The sequence below is a fragment of the Balaenoptera physalus genome (assembly GCF_965194825.1).
Source record: "Balaenoptera physalus genome assembly, chromosome: 2".
NCBI lineage: Eukaryota > Metazoa > Chordata > Mammalia > Artiodactyla > Balaenopteridae > Balaenoptera > Balaenoptera physalus.
This window is the reverse complement of record NC_138883.1, coordinates 121,254,257-121,266,602: the sequence shown is the minus strand read 5'-3', so window position 1 is coordinate 121,266,602 and position 12,346 is coordinate 121,254,257. Positions and strand designations below refer to the sequence as shown.

General features: G+C 42.3%; 1 protein-coding gene across 3 annotated transcripts in view; it reads left to right on the top strand.

Annotated features, from left to right (window-relative positions):
* The first annotated feature begins 1,555 nt into the window (after positions 1 to 1,555).
* The window catches only part of UBE2Q2 (ubiquitin conjugating enzyme E2 Q2), a 69,843-nt gene continuing 59,052 nt past the window's right edge, over positions 1,556 to 12,346 (top strand). For 2 of the 3 annotated variants that reach the window (XM_082452676.1, XM_082452677.1), the window contains exon 1: positions 1,556 to 2,053. In XM_082452676.1, coding sequence (XP_082308802.1) covers positions 1,865 to 2,053 — 189 coding nt within the window. In that variant the 5' untranslated portion in view covers positions 1,556 to 1,864. The remainder of the gene's footprint in view (positions 2,054 to 12,346) is intronic. The other variant, XM_082452675.1, reaches the window with a different exon arrangement.

Below are 12,346 nucleotides of genomic sequence, written 5' to 3'. Positions count from 1 at the left end.
GAAGGCTAGGTACCTCCAGTCAAGACCAGTGCAAAAGGAAAATGCAGAGCCCCTTGTTGGAAAATTATTAGCAGAGCATTAAACCAAGCACAAGGCCCTTCTAAGCCAGGACCCCTATGCAACTACAGGTTGCACACCCATGAAACTGGTCCTGCCTCTAGTACATACCACTAAACACACTATTAATTACCTGCCCAATTATATTATATTCCTTTGGACTGCCACGCAGTCCTCCATTCATTTTGGGAGCATCTAGAATATGCCAGGGATTGTGTTAAGTGCTGTGGATTCCAGATAGGAGCATACATTCATAACATTGGGTGTCTATTACATAAAAGGCCTTGTTCTAGGTTCTGGGACTATGGCTCTGCATAAGACATTCATGTTGGGCAGAAACAATAAATAAACAGGAAAAATATCAGATAGTGACAGGTGATGAGAAAGAAATTAACATAGGATGATGTGATACAGGGTGACTAAGTGGCTATTTTATTTATTTATTTTTTAAACATCTTTATTGGAGTATAATTGCTTTATAATAGTGTGTTAGTTTCTGCTTTATAACAAAGTGAATCAGCTATAGATATAAATATATCCCAATATCTCCTGCCTCTTGCCTCTCCCTCCCATCCTCCCTATCCCCACCCCCCTAGGTGGTCACAAAGCACCAAGCTGATCTCCCTGTGCTATGTGGCTTCTTCCCACTAGCTATTTTACATTTGGTAGTGTATATATGTCCATGCCTAGGAGGCTATTTTAGATTAGGTGGTCAGGGAGGCCCTTTCTGAGATGACATTTGAACTAAGACTTTACTGAAAATAGGCCAGCCCTGCCTCCATGGGAGGTGGAGAGAGTTACCTTAAGCTTGGGCAATCACAAAACCTCAAGGCAGGAAAGAGGGAGAGAAAATGAATGCCAGAGTGAACAGAGGTAGTGGGTAAGGGGAAGGATGAAATTGCGAGAGTTGGGAGGCAGCAGCCGACAGAGACCAAATTATCATTTTTTGGTAAAAGGATTGTTTGAGAGCAAAGGAGTGAGCAGAGTCCGGCGAGAAGGTCCTGGCAGGAACTCAGGCTAAAGTGGTGGCTAGGTGACTAGCATGAGAACAGCGGAGATGAAGCTAGGTGGGCCGATACGGGTCCCGAATGCTCCCCGAAGCCCGCAGTCTCTCACCAGGGAGGGCCCGGGACTGGGTCAGGTGAGTGGGTGGCCCGCTCGTAGCCTCGCGGAGCACCGCCCCCAGGGGCCGGCGCGCGTCCGCTGCCCCGCCGACGTGGCCGGCGCAGTAGGCCGCGCACGTGTCTAGTTCAGGGCTGGGGAACAGGGGCGCGCGGGGGTCTCAGGCTCCTGATGATCAGAGGCCGGGCCGCCAGCTGGCCCGAGCCTGGCGTCCGCGGGCGCGAGCAGAGCCGTTGGGCCGGGCGGAAGGGGGCTGGGTCACGGCGAGGAGGGGGCGGCCTGGGGGGCGCGCGCGTGCTAGCCGCGTGCACGCACCAGAACGGGGGCGCGCGGGAGCGCAGGGGCGGGGAGGCATGGGGGCGGGGCGGGGGCAGCCGTTTCCCAGGCGGTAGCGGGGGCAGCCGTTTCCCAAGGCGGTAGCGGGGGGTGGGGTCGCTGTTGCCCTTTTAAGCCGCGGGGCAGCCGCCTCCTACCGGTGGAGTCAGTTACAAAGGGAGCAACCGCCCAAGCCGCCACACAGCCCCTCGCCATTTTCCAGCCCCGATCCGACGCGGGCCGCGGCGGCGGGGAGAGGCGGAGCCGCGAGAGCGCGGCCCGGGCCGGCCCCGCGGGGCGGTCGCGGCCGTGACGGCGGCTCCGGGCCCGGCTCCCCTTCCGCACCCCTCCCGCCGGAGATGAGGGGAAGATGTCCGTGTCAGGGCTCAAGGCCGAGCTGAAGTTCCTGGCGTCCATCTTCGACAAGAACCACGAGAGATTCCGCATCGTCAGCTGGAAGCTGGACGAGCTGCATTGCCAGTTCCTGGTGCCGCCACCGGCGCCGCCGGGCAGCCCTCACTCCCCGCCGCCGCCGCTCACACTCCACTGCAACATCACGGTGAGGCGCCCGGCCGCAGCCTCGCAGGGCCGGGCCGGGGAGGAAGGGGGCGCCCAGAGTCCCCGGACAAAGGGGAGTCTGCCCCGGAGAGGCCCCTCGGACCCCCGGGCGGGGCGGGTCCGCCCCTTTCCCCGGAGAAGGGCCCGGCCCAGCCCCGCCGGGACTGCGCGCGGCTCGGGTGGGAGGAGGCGGTCGCCTCGTTTCTCCGGCTCTTCCCGCCGGCTTGGGTTTGGGACTCCTGCCCCCTCTCGGCCCCCGTCGCCGCGCCCTGAGGTGGGAGACCGCTGCCGGCCGAGCCCTCGCGGGGTCGCCATGGCCGCCGACAGCCGGGGGCCTTCCCCTGGGGCCGCGGTGCGGCGGGTCGGCTGTTGTTTGAGCCCCGGCGGGGCAGGCGAAGGGCCCTCAAGTTTGAGCGCGTCCTTCTCCAGTCAGATTTCTCTGGTTCCGCATATTCTCCCAATTATATTTTAAGTTTGTGTTTAAGGAAAAACTAACATTGAAAACGGACGCATTTGAGGAAAAAAGTTTAGAAGGCAGCCTCTGGCACTGTTTGAATTATCCCCTTCCTGCTGGCCTGGCTCCGCGCTAAAGCGTTTCCGAAGGCGCATTGGACCTTGGATGCGGCAGGTGTTCTGGGAGTATGTTTGTGCAGCCCCTCCTGTGGGTAAGCCGTTCAGATTAGGAGCTGGCGAAAGGAGATACGTGCCCAAGTCTGCTGCCTAGTAGGATTGTTTTATGTCACAAAGCTGAGAAGACCCTTTAAAGCTCACTCTTTAACTTCATATGAAAGCTCGTCAGAAACGCGTTAAAAAAAAAAAATTGAAACGTTAAATAAGTTTCTTCATAAAAGTGTATGATCAGGCTGTTCGTTGTGAAATTGACTTAGGGTATTGGTCCAAACTGCGGAATATGCCTCTTATAACAGGAGTTAATGTTTCACGTTCCTCTGTAAATATGGCTAAAACCGAGTCTGGCGTTTTTCAACTCCCTTTTGTTAAGTTAGTAGGTACTTAAGTGCCTACCCTGCAGCGTACCTGGTGCTCCGGAGTCTCTAAAAGCCTTGAAGTTATGATAATTAACATTAAAATAGTTTTCAGAATACTGGGGAGCAGGTGTATATTTCAGAAAAAAAAGTACAGTAAAGAGCTGTACTCAGGTGTTCTGTTCTAGGCGCTGGTTTTGCACAACTGGGTAGCGCAGTCCCTGCTTTCAGAACTCAGTCTTCTTGGGGGAAGAGTTTTACACAACGAAGTGTGACCAAGTTCTGTGGTATCATCATGAAAGCCAAAGAGAGCAATTAACGTTGACTTTGGTGGTGGTGGTGGTGGGGTCGCTTCAGAGAAGGCCTTGAGGAGAGGCTGATTGTGGAGTTGGGCTTTCACAGGTGAGTAGAATTTTGGAAGGGAGCGAAAGGGCATTTCAGGCAGAGGAAACTCCATCCAAAAAAGACAGCAGAGCTTGAGAAAATGTGGATTGATTAAGAGTAGAGAAGTTATAATGAGACTTGAGAAGCCCAGGATATAGGCTGGTGAAGGTGAAGATTTTCGAAGAATGGAAAACAGGAAGTAGTATAGTGAGCATGAAGTAGGTGATAATAAAGAGACTGGCTAGTCTGAATGGTGATTATTCTGGTACAGGTTCAGGTATGGCCAGGAAAAAGTAGGGCTGGTTTCAATGATAGAGTGAACTTGTAGGCTTGTGGGGGAGCTGGTGAGTTAGTCAGGTAAGTGGAAAGATGTCTTTGCCATCCAGGACTAGGAGTGGTTCTCTACAGTGGGTGGCATTAGGAAAGTGTGTGGTTTTGGTAATCCCAGTGCGGGTGGGATGGTGGTGTTGCTGTGCTGTGCTGGCATTTAGTGGCAGGGGTACAGGGATGCCAGATGTCTTGTAATGTTCAGGCAGTCTGCCACGACAGAGAATTATCCCACTTCAAATGCCAGCAGTGCCCTATTGAGAACCATATTGGAGGCTGATGGAGTCAGCTGCACAGAAAGATACTGAGTGATGAGCTGGATTAGGAAGTGGAACAAGAAGTGAATTAGAGACACCTGGCAAAAGAAGGCTCTGGTGGGGACTAGTATAATGGTACCACTAATACAAACTATTCAAATTGAGATGTTAGTGAATTATGACACATTATCAGAACATAATTATCATGGTAGATGCTCAGTGTATACGAATGTGTGTTAACATTATTATGGAGAAACATCAAACATATAAAAAGTTGAATAGTGTGGAGAACCTCCATGTACCCAGCCTCAACAGTGATAAACTTTTGGCCAATCTTATTTCATCTATACCCCACCTCGGATTATTTTGAAGCAGATTCCACACATATCACTTCATCTGTAAATATTTTGGTGTGTATCTCTAAAAGATAAAGACTCTTTAAACATGGCTGAGTGTTTAGATAAAATCACCATGGTTTGCTCTTGTTGATGCCATTTTCTTAGAGGGGAAGGAACAAGGAAAAAATGGGGCTGGATTTCATATGTCAGGACCTGTCTACTGTGTTTGATTTGCTATTCTCTAAAAAGTTTTAGCTCTTAAAAAATAATAATAATTTTGATCTATCTTTTAAAAAACTTTTCCTCTTATTTCCTCTTATTCCCAGATACTTATTGAGCTCTTCTACATGCCAGGCCCTGTCTTCTCCATGCTTATCAAGAAGCATCCTTAGGCAGTTTCTGTAATGTTTGAGTGAATGGTACCTCACTAGTTGTTTTCTTATACACCTGCATGTCAATTTCTGAGTATTCCTCTAAGGATATTGTGCCCCCTTTTTCTTTCAGGCTTCTGCATCAGCAGTTTTTCCCATGTGGAATGTGCCCCTTACCCTACCCCAATCTGTCTCGACATGTCTGACCATCCCCAAGGCTCTTCTAGTCATAAGCTGTTTATGCTGATATCTGTTTCCCTTCCTGTCTTCTATAGTCCTTAACTGTGTACTGCTTTGGCTATGTTTTCTTAATGTTCTAGTATAACAGTTGTGGATTTTTTAAAAGTCTTTTTTATGGTGGCAGGGGGGAATATTCTGTAGTTATATTTTTCATCTTCCACTCACTAAACGCTCAGTAAATATTTGTACTGTTGATGATATGGCCACCATTTTAGCTATATTCTGTTTGAACAAAAATCTTGACTACCATGTAAGTTAACTGCCAAGAGTTGGTCAAAAGGGCAGAGAAAACATCAAGAAAGTGTCATGGGTAGTGCATAAATATTTAAAAGGCCACTTAGGGTTCAATAGGAAATTTGCAATTTGACTTCACATGAAAGCGTTTTAAGAAGTAAACAAAACAAAACAAAAAACAAACCAAAAAAAACAATGCATAGATGTGTTACTCTTTAGGCCAAGGGAGTGAAGCTAAATTTTTTTTCTGTTTTATAAATTTGTCCTAATCTTAAATATGGAAGGGAAAGAGTGCTATTTTCAACTTCAAGGAGTCTTTTTTTACTTGTTTTCTGTGAACTCATGATATGAAAGTTTGTCATGCAAACTTAGAAGTATTGTCTTTCCATTTTAAGCAAATAGATCGAATTGCCAGTCAGTGCTAACATCCAGTTGTTACAATCACACCTAAAAGCAAAGCAGCTCATTTTAATAACCTGTGCAGCCTTATTGGGAGCTAGTGTAGGACTTTGTTTTAGTCCTTTTGAAATATTTAGCATAACTTGGCAACTCCATTACTCCTTTTATGGACTTCTTGGCATTTGGGAACTCTTGGTAGGGAATCGCTGTTTTAGAGTGAGAAATCCCCCCCAGGAAGTAAATTAGCTGGTAAACAAATAAAACCTCATAGTACTTTATTATTTGTGTAGCATAAGTCATTACTCTTTCTGCCTGAGTGGCTATATGCCAGGCTATTTGTGGTGGAACATTTTTTAAATTAAATTTCTATTCATCATTGCCAAAAAGGTTACCCCCTCCCCACCCTAACAGCAAGATACTAAATTAAAAATGTTAGAGCTGAGAGTTTAGGAGACGGAAAAAAATTTAGTCTTTAGTCATTGGGACCTTAAGCAAATTACTACTTTCACTGTATTTTTCTATAAAATAGATAATACTTTTTGCCCCACATGAGAGCATATATAGGGAAGCTCTTTAACAGTGATAATGATCTCTACAAATATAAAAGTGATGGTGTCATTAGCGGCTGAATAACATTTTTGAAAATGCTTTTTAATAGCTTTTCATGGGAAATAAATCAGTGCCGTTAATTTCTTAATTTTTCTCGTTTCTAGTCTTTACATTGATAAAAAATAGCCCAGAGAAGGTTATACAAAGGAAATAACAAAACTTGACTAAAGAGCCCGAGACCTTTTCTTTGGTCTGCTCTCCTGGGACAGATTACTTTTCCAAATGGAACTCCTGGAGAATCTTTTGGAAGTATCACAGCTGTCATGTTAAGCACCTCAGTGGTACTTTCAGTCCAGAGGAATCATTGTTTCCATTCATTTGGCCAATTTATAATATAGAGTCAAATTCCTAGTTGGTATCTCTCTTCCCTCATCCCCATTTTTATGCCCTTCCTTGAAAGGAACAGATACATGAAGAGAGGAGACTTAGATTTCCATTTTGTGAATGGTGTATCCTTTAGTAACTTGTTTTTTGTTGTTGTTGTTGTTAAGCTTCCTTAGGCCTGGAAAAGGATAGTATTAGATAAATGTCAGCTAGTTGAGGGGTGGGGAATTGAATTTTAATAGTCCCTGCCAAATAAAGCATTATTGGAGAGCCAGAGTAGTGAAGCAGAGGTCCCTTTTTCCAAGGCCATTGTAATAGTGTTCTGTGTTCTCTTCTGAAAGATCATTCTGAAAGACAAAGCAGACTCAGAACCAAGGAAACCAGTGGTTTCTGCAGATTAGGTGGTTTGAATTCTCTTCAGCACTTTTGTTTTCTCTGCCTCAGTGCCTTTAGAATGAGGTTTTGATTAGCTGTAATTTGCTATTCAAACAAACACTTCGGAATTTTTTTCAGATCACAGGGGTATATATGCATTTTTCTTTTACCAAATGTTAGTGTTTTTACTCTGCTTCTCTGGGCTCTGGTCATGTTAGATACTTAGTTGTATGTTGTTTACTTGTAAAATGATTATCAGGGAGCAATCTCTTTTTCTTCTTTTTTTTGGGTAGCTTTTTTATGTTGTCAGGTCATTTAGAATTTTATTAAGCTACCATATGGTAATTCTGTCAGTTTATTTCATTCTCCATCCCACATTTATTGAACAGCAAAGTGTGAAAATAGTGTCCCATAGCTGTTCTCCAGAAGAATTAAAACTGTTATACCTTTGAACCTTCAACAAGAAGTATGTGTATCAATTTTCAAAAAGAGTTAGGATACAGCCATCTCCAAGGATTTCATGTCATTTGGAAAAATGCCAGAAACTGAGCATTCTGGCAGGCAGTTTTGCTGGCTGGTGCTTGATATAGAGCCACACATTGGTCTCTTAGTGGATTTATGTGGAAAAACAGGTAAAGAAAGCTATTTCTGAACAAGACAATCTCCTTAGGCAATGACAAGCAAAGAAGTTGATTAACCTTGAGTTATGTTGCCTTAGATTAGGACAACACAACATTTTATGGTGGCAGTGGCTGTGGTGGTGAACTTCTTTGAAATTTGTCCACTTATGGTAACCTTTATGGTGGTGGTCACAGACAACTTCATCCTTCAAGCCTTAAAATCACTATAAAACTAATAGTAGAATTGAGGAAAAACAGGGTCCCTGAGTAATTAGATGCTTAGATAATTGTCTAAAATTTTCATAACTGGCGAGAAAGAGAGGTGTTAGAAGCACTTAAACATTTAATGTAAGGAAAGCTGCTTGAACTTACACTGGGATTTTAGAGCACCATCTGTTGTTTAAAAATTGTATATCATGGGTCATTTTAAAGAGAAATAGTAAGGAAACTATCTTTTCAAGATAGATACAAAGCTTAGTTGTTAACCTTGTAAAAATTTAAAAGCTTGAGGTATATGAGAGGTTGAAAGCATTAATGCTTAGTTTTAAATATTGGTGATAATTTTAGATGCCTTTCAAAGTATGTAGATTGTCTTCTAAATATTACACTGAACAAGCCTTGACCATGATGTAAAATTTGTGCTGAAGATTCAGTTTCCAGAGGTGATGGTAGTGGATATTTTATAATGTGGAAAATAAGACATTTAAGAAGTCTAAAAACCAGATAAGCAAAACTAGAAAAAAAAAAAATCACCTGTTGTAGTTCTGCCACTCAGAAGACACCACTGTCAAAATAATGGTACATATCTTGTCATCTGGTCATCTTTTTTCTCTTATGTTTATGTAGATTCCCTCTCCCTTTAAAAAAAAAATCAGGTTATTTTGTTATCTGATTTTTCACTCAGTAATATTGTAGACCTTTGTCATAAACTTATTCCTCCAATGTCTTCAATTATCATGTGCTGTTCTGTTATATGACTATAGCATTGAGTCAGTGGTGTCTCCTACTATCGGTGGTTTCTGTTTTCTTCTATTTTAAGTAATGCTTTGAACATTAACAGCTAGAGCTAAATCCTTGTGCATATAGGTAACATCCTTTGAAATTTTCCTAGAAGTGATAGCTTTCTATTTTTGTTGATGAATTGGTTTTTGGAGATGTTGTAACAAATTATATTGTATAGGAACTTTTTTTTTTTCTTCCAGGTAGCAGCTTTTATTTATCAGATTGGTAAAAATGTTAGCAGGTGTGAAGTGAAATGGGCATTCTCACAGTCATGGCACAAAGTATAGTATAAATATCTATGACCCTCTAGAAAACAGTTTGGTTTCTTTTAACCCTCTCTATTTTGGCAAGATAAATGCTGGCTACCCCGGTTGGCCAACATTGTCCTTGTTATGATAGATCTCCAAGAAAGACGGCTCTAGTCCCAGAGAAGACCCAGATTTGCCTGGTTTAGCTCATTTGACAGCTAACCACTGGGAGTAGGATAGGCTGGTAGAGACTTGTGATCAGGTTTTGGGTCAAGGGAGGGAGGTAGGAAGATGGGAAGGAGATAGGAAAACTAACCTCAGTAGAACCACAATATAGAATGATAAAAGGATGTTTCTTCCAAGGAAGAAATTCTGAGAGTGAGGGGGAAAAAGGTTGGGGGATGGGGGGCAGGCAGCAGTTATCAAGGTTTTTGGAGTCAAGACTCTTTTACACTATTAAAAACATATTGAGGTCCCAAGGAGCTTTTGTTTATGTAGGTTATCTATCAATATTTATCATTAGAAATTAAAACAAATATTTAAAATATTCATTAAGATAAACTCATTACATGTTAATATAAATGTTTTTGTGGAAAATGACCTTATGTTCTAAACCAAAATGTTTTAACGAGAATAGTGGCACAATTTTACATTTTTTGAGGTGAATCTCTTTGATGTCTGGTCTGTCATTTGCTTCTGCATTCAATCTGTGGTGATATGTTATTCTGGTTGAAGTAATAGGAAGAAAATCCAGCCTCACACAGATACTTGGTTGGAAAAAGGAATATTGTAACAGCTATTTTAGATGTAGATATTCTTTTTGGATACTCTACCCAAACTTGTTTTTTTCTTGAACTTTGAATGGATCTTTTACCCATGATATTATGACATAATGCATTGGTCATTTGGAAAATATTGTTTCACTGAAATCTTCTAAATGTTGATACATTTCATTAGGTGACATGAAAACATTATATTCATTAATATCACCATCAACCGCATCAGAATACTGTTAGGAAGCTGTCAGGCTCACAGTGGTGGATACAGGTTTTGCAAAATTCTAATTTTTGCTTGAAAGCTTGAATTTTATCACTGGCAATAAATACTGTCCTGTGTTTTCCTTGAAATGACAGGCTCTCTTCATTCTTTTTGGAGAAAACATCTATCAAAAATACAAGTTGGAATAACCATTGTTTGTCAGTCATTCTTTCAAGTGAAAATTGTGTCCTGTGAAAGTGGTTAGTTCAGCTCACAACTCAGTCATACAAGTGCTTTTTCTCATGTGTTCTGTAGGAGTGCTCATGTGTGCTTCACATTTCATCACTTGCAATATTAAAAAGACATAAGGATTGAGATATAGTAAAATAACTGCCTCATCACAGACATTCATAAGTGAAATGCCTTTTTTTTTCTTTTAAACACCTTGAATGAATGGTGGTGAATACCATGTCTTCAAGTATAGTTTGGTGTCACTGCCTTTATCTGTGCTAAGGTACCAGCAGTTAGTTTTACCCACCATTATGTCTGCACCATTGGTACAGATGTCAATGTGAAAAAAGCAATTAACATCTTAGTATTCTTGTAGAAATAGTTTGGACCTAGGAGTCCAAGGGCCCCACTTGAGAACTGTTAACGTAGTTGCTTAGACCTAGTATATATCCTGTCTTCTTTTGTACAGGATTAGAAAAATATGGCATAGGTAGTAACTGATCTCAGTATTTCTTTTCTTTTTTCTTTTTTTTGCAATTCTCATAATATGGTTTTGAGGGATTTTAGTCCAGAGCAACAATTCATATATTTTCTTTTGCTTATGCAGAAGTTTAATCTACACAATGAAGCTGGGAATTTAGTGCTTTTTTTTTTTAAGGCTAAAGAAAATACAAATCTAAAACAAAAAAAATGGTTTAGATGGTGTGTTCTCAAACTAGGCTGAAGAATTTAAAGAAAATGTAATAAGTAATTCTCTTTAAGAATAGGATTAATTTTGAAGACAGTCTATCTACCTTTTAGCCTGAAAGAGGTTTGGGACACAGTAAGAGTTTGAGGAATGAGAATACAAAAATAAACCATTACTGAATGGATATAATGATGTCCTACTTCAATACAGTTTTTCTTTCTTTAAAGAACATTTTGTAAAATGCTTTAAAAATCATCAGTTTCTGTGGCTCCAACTATATTATAATTGAGATTCTAGTTCTCAAAGCAATGCTTCTTTAAACTGTTTCTGCAGAATTGTTGTTTCTCTATGACTAGAACCTAACTGTAGCTAATACTAATAATAATGGCTTTTCCCTAATATATAATAGAAAACAGTACAAATGAACAGAGTAAATGTCTGTTAATAGGTGGAAACATGTCATGCTTAGTTCATTAACTTTTTTTTTTTTTTTTTTAATTATTATTTATTTATTTATTTATTTGGCTGTGTTGGGTCTTCGTTTCTGTGTGAGGGCTTCCTCTAGCTGCGGCAAGCGGAGGCCATTCTTCATTGTGGTGCGCGGGCCTCTCACTATCGTGGCCTCTCTTGTTGCGGAGCACAGGCTCCAGACGCGCAGGCTCAGTAGTTGTGGCTCATGGGCCTAGTTGCTCCGCGGCATGTGGGATCTTCCCAGACCAGGGCTCGAACCCGTGTCCCCTGCATTAGGGGGCAGATTCTCAACCACTGCGCCACCAGCGAAGCCCAGTTCATTAACTTTTAAAAATCAACACATGTAATTGTGCTTTTAAAAATATATATGTAGTAATAGCATTTCTTGGTAATAGTTTGTGTGATGGAATAAAATATTGGAATTTTATGGTTGAATTAGTTATGTATTGCTCTGCAACAAGTTTAGCAGCTTAAAACAAAATTACCTCACAGTTTCTACGGGTCAAGCATCTGTGCATGACTTACTTGGGTTCCCTGGCTCAGGGTCTCTGACAAGGCAGTCAGGGTGTTGGCTGATGCTGCAGTCAGCTCAAGGCTGGACAGGGAGAGGCTCTGCCTCCAACTCATTCATGCAGTTGTTGGTAGGATTCATCTCCTCAGGCTGTTGGTCTGAGGACCTCAGATTCTAGCTGGCTCTTGGTCAGAGGCCTCTCTCAATCCCTTGCCAAGTGGATTTGGGCCTCTCCGTAGGGAGCTGCTTCCATCAGGGAGAGCAAGTGAAAGAGCAGGGGAGGGTGAGCAAGACAGAACTTCTCCTCTTTTTGTAACCTAATTTCAGAGGTGACATCCATTACTTTTATTGTATTCTGTTTGTTAGAAGTGAGTCTTCAGGTCTAGGGGAGGGAATTACATTGTACAAGGGTGTGACTACCAGGAGGTTAAGATTATTGGAGCCATTTTAGAGGCAGCCTATTACAGTGTTCAAGAACATCATTGACCTCGATGAGCTGGAGCACACAGACAGTAGCTGTACAAGGAGAATGCCTGTCTCAGAGCCCAACTCCCGTGGCTAGTGAGCACTGGAATGCAGCCCTAAGACAGATATGTTGCTGTTTGTTCTGCCTTTCTAACACCTTGCTATATTTAAGAAGTAATCTTAACCTCATTTAAGAAATTTGTCCTTTAGAAGCTACAGTCTTCCTTGCAATCTAAGAA